This window comes from Carlito syrichta, unplaced genomic scaffold (genome assembly GCF_000164805.1).
Source record: "Carlito syrichta isolate Samal-C Ts95f unplaced genomic scaffold, Tarsius_syrichta-2.0.1 Scaffold309854, whole genome shotgun sequence".
Classification (NCBI taxonomy): domain Eukaryota; kingdom Metazoa; phylum Chordata; class Mammalia; order Primates; family Tarsiidae; genus Carlito; species Carlito syrichta.
Genome location: NW_007253950.1, coordinates 830,169 through 843,872, shown reverse-complemented (window position 1 = coordinate 843,872; position 13,704 = coordinate 830,169). Strand labels below are relative to the sequence as shown.

Below are 13,704 nucleotides of genomic sequence, written 5' to 3'. Positions count from 1 at the left end.
CAGTCACAGTTCTCCCAGAGGGCGGCAGATAAGGATGCTATGAGGCCCCCCATGATCTTTCTGTAGATGAAATCTCACCCAGAATCACAACATATAAAGCCAGTAAATCCCAAAAACCCAGAGCCCTAAAGAGTCTAGTTTGTAAACCACAGAGCTAGTCAGACCCTTTCATTGTACTGATTTTAAAAACAAGATCTGAGTTGGGGTGATGGAAGGTGATATGGGAGGTCACGCGGCCAGCCAGTGGAGCAGTCTGGATCAGAACTCAGTTCTCCAGGCTGGGCACGGTGACTCATGCCTGTGACCTCAGCACTTTGGAGACTGAGGCAGGAGAATTGCTTGAGCCCAGGAGTTTGAGACCAGCCTGGGCAACATAGCAAGACCTTAGTAATAACCTTATTGGAACGGCTACTTATGGGCAGGGGAATAGGCTCTGGGGCTTCAAAAAATTTTTTAAATCAGCCCGATGTACTCCCAGCTACTCAAGAGGCTGAGGCAGGAAGACCACTTGAGCCCAGGACTTGGAGGCTGCAGTGAGCCATGATCGTGCCACTGCACTCCCGCCAGGGCGATGGAGAAAGTTTATGACTCAAAAACAAACAAAAAGGAACTCAGCTCTCCTGTTGGTTCTCCAGGCCCAGGAGATGTCTAGGCCCCTGGCACCCTTCTTCCCATCCATCTGGCTCATGGTTGCCTACCTCTCCCATGTAGGAAGCGGAGAAGGCAAAGCCCGACCCCCTGCATGGCCTGCGGGTGCACTGCTGGGTCCTTGTGCTGTTGGGGAAGCGCGAGGTGCCTGAGAGCTTCTTCATTGACCCGTTCACAGCGCGCAGCTACAGCACCCAGGACGACCACTTCCTGGGCATTGAGAGCCTCTGGAACCACAAGAACTACTGGATCAACATGCAGGACTGCTGGAACTGCTGCAAGGTGCCTGGCAGGGGGCTGGGCGGCTGTGGCAGGCACAGTGGGGTTATGGGGAATGGAGGAAGCATGGTGGCCAGACCTGGGGGATCCAGCCACGAGGTCATGAGGACTTCAGGCTTTCCCTGTGGCTTCCCAGAGCCCACTCCCCTGCCCATAAGTAAACATTCCAATAAGGTTATCATCTCTCTTGATTTGTATATCCTTTTCAAATGTTGATTGTTTATTTTAATTTTTACAAACTTTCTATTGAAGCATAACATATATGAAGAAAAGTGCACTCATTCTATCTTTGCTGATTTTCTACTTTTCTTTCACTTATTGACAACATTATTGAAATCTTGAACTATAATTTTGTGTATCTCTATTTTGTCTTTCAGTTCTGTCAGTGTTTGCTTCATGTATTTTGAAGCTCTGTTACTAGTTGAGTACATGGTTAAGATTGTTATGTCCTCTTGATGAATCGATACCTTTATCGTTATGAAATGACTGTCTCTGTTCCTAGAAATACTTACTGTTCTGGTTCTATTTTGTGTAATATTCATATAGCTACTCTAGCTTTCTTTTGATTTGTATTAGCATATTATCCTTCTTTATTTTTCTTTTAATCTATTTGTGCCTTTTAAATACATTTATTTTAGGTAGTATATAGTAGGGTCTGGCTTTTTATCCAACCTGACAATCCCTGCCTCTTAATTGAATTTAGGCCACTTACACTTAATATGATTATTGATAAAGTTAGGTTTATGTCTATCACCTTGCTATCTGCTTCTTCAGTTTTGAAAATCTGATTATAAACAAAGCTTTTACCCTATTTTTTTAAATTTTCTATCTGGGGCTTTTATATAAGACCCTTTTTAAAAAAAACTACTAAGACTTATTTAAAGTTGTTCTCCAATGTCTAACACAAAACATTTATTTGTGTACATTCCTCCTCACATTCCCATACTCAAATACCCATGGAGAAACTGTACAATATTTGCTGTGTTTCTTGTGTCCTTTTCCTCTCTCTTTCTCTCTCTCTCCCCCACACTGCCCCCCCCCCATATATTTTCCCCTGAACTATCTTCTAGGTCACTAACTCTTCCCTCAACTTTGTCTAATTTGCTGCTTAATCCATCTATTTCTTTCCTTTTTCTTTCTTTCTTTCGTGTGTGTGTGTGTGTGTGTGTGTGTGTGTGTGTGTGTGTGTGTGTTTTCTGCAATTTAATTCTGGAATTTACATTTGGTTCTTTTTACATTTAGTTTTCATACTTCCTGTTAACCAAGTCTGAGAAAGGAAAAAAAAGAAAATAAATAGTTTTCAGTTTTATGTCAAAAATCTTAACCTTTTTATTTCCTTGATTATTAAGCATAGCTATTCCACACTTCATTTTTTATAACTCCATTACCTTGATACTCTGGATCTGTTTTTACTGTCTGTTGTCTCTAGTTTTGTGACTATATGATCTTATCCTCATCTTGTTGTGTTTCTCGTGTGTGTGTGTGTGTGTGTGTGTGTGTGTGTGTGTGTGTGTTACTAAACATTGCATGTGAAGTATTTTAGAGATCATTAGAGGCCTAGGTGACATTATCTTTCTCCAGAGATGATTTGGTCTGATTCTGGTAGGAAGCTAGGGGTTCTAGCAATTCTGGATCAAAGCAGAGATGAAGATGATTTTAAGGTGGCCTTTAGCCCCTCCAAGGCTTGGCCTTTTGTGGTTCACCCTTACTCCTGTGGTATGTTATTCTTCGGGGTCCCAACAAAGTCTGAGGGTTCCCCTCACTTTTTCCCTTTGGAGGACTCTGGATTCCAATTCTTGCTCCCTTAGTACTGTGAATCTGTCAGAAGTACTTCTCCATTGCTCAGCTCTTGGATGCCTAATCTTTGCAGAAAAGCAACTCTGGTTGCTGGGCTTGCCTCTCAGGCTTTCCTTCTTCTCATGGATCTTGGTTTCTTGATTCTTTTCTGCCTTGTAAACTCCTTAAAGCCTTCAAACAGACAATTCTTAAAATATTTTTCTCAGCTCTAGTTGTCAGCAGGAAGTCTGGCCCAAATTATCTAGTCCACCTTTACCAGAGATGGAACTCTCTATTTCTTATGTTTTATATTTTCCACTCAGCTTTTTTTTTTTTTCAGTCAGGATCTCACTCTGTTGCTCAGGCTAGAGTACAGTGGCATAATACATCATGTTTTACCACAGCCTCAACCTCCCAGGCTCAGGTGATCCTTCCGCCTCAGCCTTCCAAGTAGGTGGGACTACAGACCAAACCACTATGCCTGAATAATTTTTGATTTTTGTAGAGGCAAGGTCTCACTATATTGCCTAGGCTGGTCTTGAACCCCTGGATTCAAGCAATCCTCTTGCCTCAGCCTTCCAAAGTGCTGGGATTACAGGCATGAGCCACTATGCCTGGCCTATGTTTTTGAGTTATAATCTATTGCTTCTAACTGTCTGTGCTGCTCCATGGTCCATCACCCCTTACACACCTGTGTTCCCAGTGACAGACATTTCCTCATGGACTGGTGTGAGAATTTCCTTGGTACGTCTGCCCAGGATTGGAATTGTTGGGTCTTAGGGGTTTTTGTATGCATAATTTAACAAAGCACTGTAAGAGTGACTCTCTGAAATGTCTGCACTGGTCTATATTCACACTAACGGTGGATATAGATCCTATAAAGTAAGTCCTCTACATTCGAATTTTCAAGTTAAAAACTTTAACAATGCACATGTGCATTTTTTATGTATTATTTCTCTCTACCAGGTGTCATTATAGCCTGTTAAATACATAATACTCCAATATAGCCAGTTGTGTTAGTTGGATATCCAGACTAACTTTGTTGGACTTAAAACAAATTGAACTTACAAATGCACTCTTGGAAAGGAAGTTGCTCGTATGTTGGGGACTGCCTATAGCGCCTTGTCCTCTAACATTTGGCATTATTCATATTTCCATTTCTGCCACCTGAAACAGGAACACAGGGATACTCATATTCCTTTGTATTTCTCTGTTGACCCAGGAATCTGAGTACCTCCAGTCTAGTTTTAAGCTCATTGGGTTTCCTCTTCTATAAACTGTTTACATCTTCCTTTGCTGGAATTACTGTTTTTCTTTCTTATTGATTTATGGGAGTTCTTTCTATGTTCTCAATATTAATCACATGCCATTTTTAGGCACTGAAAATATCTTCAATTTTGCCATTTGTCTGTTAACTTTGGCCATGGTTTTATTTATTGAACATAAGTCTTTAATTCTGATATGATCAAAGTCATTGAATCTTTGTCGTATAGTTTATACTTTTGCAATTTTCTTTAATAAATTATTCCCTGCCTTTAAGTCACAAAGATATTTTCCTACATTTTTCTCTGTAATTTTTCCTTTCATAAGAAGGTCTTCAATCCAGGAAGTTATCTTTATATGAGGTAAGGATCTAGCTTTATTTTCTCCACACAGTGAGCCAGCTTCCCCAAAACCATCTCTTAGGTCATCAGTGCTTTCTTCATTGGTTGACAGAGCCACCTTTATTGTGTGGTACATTTCCATGGCATGGAGGGCTGGGTTTGAGCTTTCTATTCCACTGGTCTATCTGTAGGTCTTGTGCTATCATCAGATAGTTTTTATAATGATGGCTTTATGAGATGTCTTAATTTCTAGTAGGGCTAGTTCCCACCTCTTTTCACTTTTTATGGATTGACTTAGCTACATGTGGATCTTTACATTTTAGTTTAAGATAATCATGTTTCTTAGCACTTTGGGAGGCCAAGGTAGGAGGATCACTTGAGCCCAGGAATTTGAGACCAACCTAGGCAACATAGCAAGACCCTGTCTCTCCAAAAAATAAAAAAATTAGCCAGGCATGGTGGTGTGCACCTATAGTCCCAGCTACTGGGTCGGCTGAAGTGGAAGGATCACTGAGCCCAGGAGGTCAAGGCTGCAGGGAGCCGTGATTGTGCCACTGCACTCTAGCATGGGTAAAAGAGTTATATAATGATAACAGTGCTTTAAAAAATAGTGATAATAAAATTAAATTGTAAAAATCCAACTTGAATCTGATTTTTGGATTACATCAAAATTATACATCAATATGGAATCATTCATATCTTCATTCTTCCTATATATTCAGTCATTCTATCCAAGAACATGGCTTGGGTATTTTTGGCTAATTCCTAGCTAGGGTATAGATATAGATATTATTGCTATTGTGATTGTCATCTTATTCTTCATTATATTTCCTAACTGGTTTTTGCTGGTATCGATAAATACTACTGATTTTTTATTGCTCTTGTGTACAACAAGCTTTCTCACTTTTTTTTTTTGAGTTGGAGTCTCACTCTGTTGCCCAGTCTGGAGGGCAGTGACATGCTCCCGGCCACTGCAGCCTCAACCTGTTGGGCTCCGATCCTTCCACCTCAGCCTTCCAAGTAGCTGGAACTACAGGCGAGTGCTACCACGCCCGGCTAATTTTTTGATTTATTGCAGAGATGAGGTCTCCTCAAGTTGCCCAGGCAGGTCTCAAACCCACGGGCTCAGTCAATCCACTCACCTCAGCCTCCCAAAGGCGCGGGATTACAGGCTGAGCTACCGAGCTCGGCTGCTTTCTCGCTTTTATTGCTAGCTTGTCCATTGATATTGACAGAGTTTGTAAGAAGATGATCATATCATCCACAGATGATGACCGTTTTCTCTTTTGCCTTCTGAGGTTCTGATTCCTTCAGGAGGGGATAGACTCCTCTGAGCATAGCATCCCCCAAGAAAAGGGAGACAGGGTGATCTGAGGTGGAACACAGACCTGGTGCTTCGACTTGAACCGACATGGATCTATCTTAATATCTGTTAGAATATAGTTTAACTCTACCGTTTTAGTAATCGGTGCCCAATGAAGGACAGTGGCCCTTTAAGGCTACTACAGTCCCCCTTCAGTCCCTCTTCCAGCCCAAAGGTCCTTCAGCCTCTGAGATGAAGATGGAAGTGAAGCCAGAGACAGTGCTACATCACCAAGCGGGGGCATGAAGGAAGCGATGATGGCATCGGCTGTCACTCTTATTGCCAAATGAGCACAGGAGCAGATGCTCTGTTCCTTCAATGAATTTTAAAATAGCACTGGAGCTGGGGGAGGATGATGAGGCAGCCACACAGGTGCTGCCCAGTACAAACACACATGTGCATGGGGATGTGGCCTTTGTCCATTCAGTTATGCTTTCCCCACAGAACAGAACTTTAACAAAGCATAATATCTAACGACTGCTTACAGCGGTTTATGAAAGTGACAATTTAGGATGAGATGGAAAAGCATGAGGACTTCTGTAGAGTTGGGTCTCTCTCCACCGAGCAAAGACTAGCCCCCGTCACTATGACATCAACCAGCTCTCCTCTCCCTCCTTCTCCTCTGTCCTGACCCCCTTCTCTGCCCTGCACCCCCCACCAAGCCAAGGCAGAGTAACACTCAAGAGCCTTCCAGGATTCAGACTCAACCACGAGTACTAGGATTGGGGCTAGCTTCAGAATGGCTTGGTGTTGACCCTCCTCATGGGCATCTGTCCTTGGCCTTTGTGCTCCTTCTGGAACACGACCTGGGGCTGGGGGACACCTCGCCCTAGGGAGGTGTATTGGAGTGTAAAGTGCTCCCCACCTGCCAGGGATTATCTGGCGGGTGACCTGCTTTTCCTGAGGAGGCTTTGGCCTCAGGTGGGCTGGGCAAGCAGAAGGAGGAGGACCTGTCCAGGAAGGAGAATCTCAGCTTCCACATGGACCTGCCCAGTTCCCTTCCTCTGGTGTGGGTGGAAAAGCATGAAGGTGCCTTTTCTCAAGACATGCTGCTTCCTGGAAGTGGCCAAGTCCTTCTGGCATCAGCTCTTGCTTGTTGGCTTAGTCCAACCAACAGGTGCCCAGCTGATGCTGAGTAACGCCACATCCAGGCCTGCCCCAGGCCAGGGAGTTTCCAAGGCTCTCACAGAGGCCAGCACAGGGTTCCTTCACAGGGAGACTGGGTGGTAGGAAGGGCGTTCCAGCCCCCTCAGGGCCTCAGTTTCCCTGTCCGAATGAAGGGGTGGTCATGGACTCTCAGAGGCCCCCTGGGGCTGATATTCTGTTCCCCTTAGACCCAGGCCCCCGTCCTTCTCTGTCTGGGGAGCAGCTGTCATCCCGCCACGGAGCAGGAGAGGGCGTGATGGCGGCGGGGTGCACTCAGCAGTTCATCCTCACCCCATCAGGACTTGGTCTTTGACCTGGGAGACCCCATGAGGTGGGAGTACATGCTCTTGGGGACCGACAAGCCTTACCTGTCCTTGACTGAGGTGAACGATGAGGATGACGCGGAGAATCTGGTGAGTCCTGGCTGGGTGTGGAGCCAGGGAGTGTGAAGGGAAGGCTTTGTACCTTTGCACCCTGTCTGGCTTCCGGCAGCCTTACACACGTCCTCACCAGCGTGCGTGATGACTGGGGGGGGGCAGTTCAGATAGACCAGTTATATGTTCCTCAAAGTAGAAGTCGTCCTCGTTTTACAGGTAGGCAAACTCAGGCCCAGACAGGTCAGTGGCCTGCCCAGAACCCCCGCAGTGGGACAGGGGAGGATGGGACTTGGAATCAGGTCTGCTGTCCCCACACGGCCCACCCCATTCAGGGGTTGCTCTGCTCCTTTAGAGACTGGGGTCCTAAGCTCCTCTCCATACGCCCCAGGAGTCCCAGGGACAGCCATTCCTCACTTCCATCCTGAGCCGCCAACATTCTCCCCATGCACTGCCGGGCCTTCCTTGACCGTCCTGTCGGCTCCTCTAAAGGTCACAGGCCAGGGCCTCCCCAAGTCAGCAGCCTCTCCTCTTGGAATTCAGTTTCCCAGCCAGGACATCCAATGGAGGGGGCGGGTCACAGTCACGTTCATAATAATTCTAATAGGTGCATAGTCTGTCATCACAGAATACCACAGACTTGGGGACTTATACGATAGACACTTCTTTCCTCATAGTTCTGGAGGCTGGAAGTCTGAGATGAAGGTGTCGGCAGGGTTGGTGTCTTCTGGGGCCTCTCTCCTCAGCTTGTAGATGGTTGTCTTCCCCTGTGTCTTCACGTGGCCTTCCCGCTGTATGAGTCTCTGTCCTGATCTCTTCTTGTAAGGACACCAGTCATATGGGACCAAGGGCACCTTCCTGACCTCGTTTCATTTAGTCACCTCTTTCGAGACTGTCACATTCTGAGGTGCTGGAGATTAGGACTTCAACACATGAATGGGGAGGTGCATAATTCTGCCCATTAGCGACAGGTAGCGCTCACATTGGCCTTACTAAGTACCAGGCTGTTTTGTACATACTTAACCTGAATTAATTCATGTAAACTTCCACAACCACCCAGTGAGGTGGGTACTAGTATTTTTATTATTATCATTATTATTAGTAGTAGTCAGGGTCTCGCTTTGTCACCCAGGCTGGAGTGCAGTGGCATGATTATGGCTCACTACAGCCTCGACCTCCTGGGCTCAGGCAATCCTCCTGCCTCAGCCTCCCAAGTAGCTGGGAATACAGGCGCACGTCACCACTCACAGCTAATTTAAAAAATTTTTTTTGTAGAGGTGAGGTCTCACCATGGTGCCCAGGCTGGTCTCCAACTCCTGGCTTCAAGTGGTCCACCTGCCTCAGCCTCCCAAAATTCTGGGATTACAGGCATGAGCCACCTCACCTGGCCTGGTGCTAGTATTATTATTCACAAATATTATTATCCCATTTTACAGATGGGAAGGCTTATATACAGAGGGATTAAGTAACTTAGTCCTTAAGCTGGAACTTAGACCTAAATAGTCTGGTGCCAAAGTCGGTGACTCTAGTCCACCTCCTGGGGCTGCTTGAGCACGAAATGAGACCACTGGTGTGATGTGCTCGGCACCGTAGACACACCTGCCAAAGGTATTGGGTGTTTCTGGCATCCTCATCTCTGGAAGCTGGGGGAAGCCTCCTGTGTGGTAAATCCGGTGCATAGGCGCCCCCTGCTGGCCCCGAGGCATGGACAAGTCAGCACCAGGGCAGCCCTATCTGGAGACGGCGTCCTTAACGCCTGTTCAACAATTCCAGTCACAGAGTCCTGTTCCATCCCTGGACCAGGAGCCCGGCTAAAGCACAGACCGGCAGATGGCGGCCCCAAGAGTCAGCTCAGCCGTGGCTCCAGCCCCTGCCACAACCCAGCCACCTGGCCGTCTTAGAGATTTGGCAAAGCTTACTGGAGGCACTCACCCACTTTTGTCCCCTGCAAAAAGTCACAGCTAGATGAGCAGGTGTCAGAGGTCTGAGCAATGTTTATGGGGGAAAAAAGGCTTTAAGCTAAGAAAGCCTTGCCCAAGTTTCTGTGAGGGCTATTTGTCTAGATAGGACCTTATTTTACAGATAGAGGACCAATGCTTAGAGAGAAAAAATAATAGTGTCAACCAGGCAATGTCCCAAGCCCATTATAGACATTATGTCATTTAATCCTCTCAAGAGGTCCAGTTTCCAGTTAAGGAAACAGACCAGGGCGGTTAAAAGACTTTCCTTGGCACCCCTTAGTTGGTGTTGAACAGAGGGTCGGACTCCAAAATCATCTCCCTGAGGAAGGGCCCATGACTGGGGCAGGGAAGGTGGGGCCTGCAGGTGGGGTGTTGCTGTCCTAAGTCAGGCAGGTGAAGGGATGAGCTCCTGCCCAAAGCAGACTCTTCCTCTTTTTCATATTGTGGTCGTGTTCACAAACTCTGGCTCCCCTGGGGAAATGAACAGACCACTGTGGCTTGGCTCTGTGGGGAGAGACAGAGCTTTGGTCATAATTTCTGCTCCAAGGCCATGGCCACCCCCCTCCCCCATTCTCCCTACAGGGCAAGGAGGACGAGGATAAGAGCTTCGACATGCCCTCATCGTGGGTGGACCAGATTGAGATCTCCCCAGAAGGTTTGTGCATTCATTTGTCTTGTCCAGAGCCAGTTCCCAGACCTCTGCGGAGGTCTGCAGCAGCTAGGCAAGGGGACACAGCAAAGGTTCCCCTGGTCCCTCATGCCTCCCCTTCCCGTTTCCCACTATCCCCTTCCTCTCTCCTTCCTGCCTGTCACCATGCTCTGCCCTGTGGCCCGAGGTACTGCCCCTGTCTGGCCCAGGAGAGGGGGCTCGGTTAGTGTGTGGGATGATGCAGTGGGAGGCACATCAGACCCAAGGGACAGCGCTTTCCCCTCTCACACTCCCTTTCTGGCGAGAGAGGGGGCTGTGGCCTCTGTGGGCAGGGAGCGTCAGGACTGGCAAGCGGCAGCCAGAGAAGGCAGGAAGGCAGGAACTTCCAGGCTGGTGCCCACTGAGGCGCCTGTCTGGGAGCACCCAGACCCACAGGGAGCACACAGGCCATTCATCAGGGTGGGAGGCCCTAGAGAAGGTGTGGTGGGAGCACCCTGCCCAGTCCTGGGGCAAGGGACAGGGGGTGGGTGGCCATGAAGGGGTACAAGAAGTAGGGGTGACCTGAGCTATGTTTTGAAAGAAATCGTCGACCCAGCCAGGGCAGAAGGGAATGATGGTGTTTCTGGCAGAGAGACCTGAACAGGCAAAGGCCTGGCTACACGAGAGAGCAGGGTGTCGCCGGGGTGCAGAGCTTCCAGCCCGTCGAATCCTGTCTGTGCTGCTACCTGGCCTGAGGGTTACTCTGGACCTGGGGCCTTCCCTGGTGACTCCCCTCCTCTGCCTCCCTGGAGTGGCTTGGGGCCTGAGGAGTTTATCGGTGAAATGGGCAAAGGGTAGATTGGGGCAGGGCCGGGTTGGCCCTCTGCTCCCTGAGTCTAAGAAGGAGAGACTCCCAGCCTGTCTGTGTCCACAGCGTTCGAGACCCGCTGCCCCAATGGGAAGAAAGTGATTCAGTACAGGAGGGCGAAGCTGGAGAAGTGGGCACCATACCTCAACGGCAACGGCCTGGTGGGCCGCCTCACCACCTATGAGGATCTGGAGTGTAAGGGCACGGCCGGCCACAGTCCCCAAGTGGGCGGCTTCCCTCTCTGTGTGTGCATGTGGGCGTTGCTGGCATCTTGTGTGTCTGTGTGAAGGCTGCAGGCTGGGGAGCTGACCTGGCTGAAGCAGGCACCTGCTGGCCCACAGGCACCAAGATCTTGGAGATAAAAGAATGGTACCAGAACCGGGAGGACATGCTGGAGCTCAGGCAGATCCAGAAGGGCACGGGTCTGAACACCGACTACTTCAAGCCAGGCCACCCCCAAGCTTTGCGTGGTGCGTGGACCTGGTGCTGGGCTGGGGGCCTCCCACACTCTTTAGGCAGGCAGCATGTAGTGGTGATAGGGGAGTACCAGGAGTGGGGTGTTTCAACAGGGTTCTTGAGTGGTCAGCAACAGAGGCCGCCTCTGCCTCCCTCGGCAAACTCAGCATGCGAGAGGTCCAGGGAGGTGTAAAAAATCTAGTGGACCCTCCAGGAACACCAAAGCCAGGGCCACATGCCCATTCTGTGGTTGGGATTGGGTGGGAATCCCACAGTGAGGGCATAGGCGAGGGGTGCCTTCAGAGGGGTAAAGATGCTGAGCATCAAGGCCAGCAAACATCACCCACAGGGGCGAGGGCAAGGAGTGAGGAGATGGCCATGGGCCCATGAGGTTGGGGAGAGAGGGGAGGACACGTTGTGGGAGAAAAGCTACAGCCCCACCAAGGAATTCACAAGAGCACAGGGCCCACATACATTTGAAAAAGGGATCCCCTTCACTCAGTAGTTGAAATGAAAAAATGAAATTAAACCATAAAAGACCATCTTATGACCCTAATGTTGGCAAAGATGGGGGAAAAAAGTGGTCCTATCAGGGGTGAACGAGGGTGGGAAGCAAAGACTGTCACTCCCTGTCACCGTTGGTGACAACTTTTCTAGAAGGCAGGTGGGCAAAACAGATGGATGATAGCCTTAAAGTGTGTACACTCTTGGGCCCAGCAATCCCAGTGCTGAGAATTTGTTCTTAGCAAGTGATGGGCCAGTACAAAAAAATGACCGATGCAGATGTTCATCGTGGTGCTGTTTATAATAACAAAAAGCTGGACACAATCTAAGCACCCTACAACGGGACTGGTTACATAGCCAACTTCACCTGCTGTCTCCCTGGGCCAGGGTTGGGTGATCAAGCCAGCAGCCACAGATCTTGGTGCTTATCTGGCCATCGCCCACCCCCACACCAGTGCACTCCTACAAGTCCTTGCAACCTGAGATGGACCGCACCATGGAGTTTTACGAAACGGCCCGTGTGGATGGCCTGATAAAGCGGGAGGAGACTCCCAGGACCATGACAGAGTATTATCAAGGACGCCCAGACTTCCTCTTCTACCGCCACGTCGACTTTGGGCCCAGGGTCAAGAAGGTTGCTCTGAGCAGTACAGAGTCAAACCCCCGGCCCCTGGTGGTAAGAGCTCACTGGGCCTGGGACAGGTTGCCTGCCCTCTCTGGCAGGGAATGTCCCCAGGCCCTGGGGTGACATCAAGGCCTGAGGCACTTCCAGGATGCTCACTCTGAGCCAAGTGCTTTACCAAATGCCTGATTTGGGACTGTCTGTGCCAGGCTGTGCCCTCAGCCACTGGGCCAACGAGGTATTGTTTCCTCATTGTGATAAAAATACACACTCATGACAAAACATTTGGAAAATATGGAAAAAATATAAAGAGACAAGCAAGAATATCTCAGAATGGCATATCACAGATATTAATGGGTCACAGGGATTAATGGGTTTTGTTTTGTTTTGTTTTTTGTGTCAGTCTCACTCTGTCACCTAGACTGGAGTGCAAGCAAGGATCACTCCTCGGCATCCTGGGCTCAGGTGATCCTTCCACCTCAGTCTTCCGAGTAGCTGGGACTATAGGCGGGCACCACCACACAGATTTTTTTTGTAGAGATGAGGTCTTGCTACATTGCCCAGGCTAGTCTTGAACTCTTGCGCTCAAGCGATCCTCCCGCCTTGGCCTCCCAAAGTCCTGGAATTACAGGCATGAACCACTGCACGCAGCCAACTGAGAGTCTTTTCCAACTTGAGATGGGGGGGATGTTAGAATCCCTGTGTCACCCACTTAACATGCTTTACCCTCCATGTCATCACAAATTATTTGCCAACTGAGTGTAATGGCTGTGTGCCAAGGAGGAGCCTTCTAGCAGTAAGGGATAGCTCATGATGGAGTAGACTGCTTGCAGAAGTGGTGAGCTTCCGGCCTCCTGAGGTAGGCAAGCAGAGCCTTGTTGAGGGAGCCAAAGAGGGGTCCAGCACTGTGCAGGCCAGAGTGACCTGGCCCTGAGCACCCCTGGGGGCCACAACACCCACTGTCTGGCAAGGAGGGGCTGCCCCACTCGAGCCCCCAGACGACCCCAGACTCCAGCTCCTGGGGCACGTGCAGAAATGGCCTCCCCACCTCTCATTCTTTGCGTGTTCTGGCCTCCCAGAAAATCACCGAGAGGTTCTCCCGCAACCTGGCGAAACCCGCAGATGAGGATGTGGCAGAGCGTGTGTTTCTGATTGCGGAGGAGCGCATCCAGCTGCGCTACCACTGCCGCGACGACCACATCACCGCCTCCAAGCGCGAGTTCCTGCAGCGCATGGAGGTGGACAGCAAGGGCAACAAAATCATCATGACGCCCGACATGTGCACCAGCTTCGAGGTGGCCTGGGTGTGGTGGGCAGGGCGCTCAGATTCCAGCTGGGAGCCTTCTCCCTGCCCCTTGGGAAAACCAAAAGCGCCCATCTGGGGACCCTTCTCTTTGCAGCTCCTCTGAAATCTTCCCTCTTCCACCAAAAAAGAGAAGCCTGCCACCAAGATGATTCCTCATGGTCCCCAACCC

The 13,704-nt window shown here is 49.1% G+C and overlaps 1 protein-coding gene across 3 annotated transcripts in view; it reads left to right on the top strand.

Annotated features, from left to right (window-relative positions):
- Nucleotides 1-13,704, top strand: part of DRC7 (dynein regulatory complex subunit 7) — a 28,270-nt gene that overhangs the window by 11,540 nt on the left and 3,026 nt on the right. For all 3 annotated transcript variants that reach the window (XM_008068018.1, XM_008068020.1, XM_008068019.2), the window contains 7 exons: nucleotides 712-930; nucleotides 7,116-7,229; nucleotides 9,734-9,806; nucleotides 10,714-10,842; nucleotides 10,989-11,117; nucleotides 12,063-12,283; nucleotides 13,309-13,524. In XM_008068018.1, coding sequence (XP_008066209.1) covers nucleotides 712-930; nucleotides 7,116-7,229; nucleotides 9,734-9,806; nucleotides 10,714-10,842; nucleotides 10,989-11,117; nucleotides 12,063-12,283; nucleotides 13,309-13,524 — 1,101 coding nt within the window. The remainder of the gene's footprint in view (nucleotides 1-711; nucleotides 931-7,115; nucleotides 7,230-9,733; nucleotides 9,807-10,713; nucleotides 10,843-10,988; nucleotides 11,118-12,062; nucleotides 12,284-13,308; nucleotides 13,525-13,704) is intronic.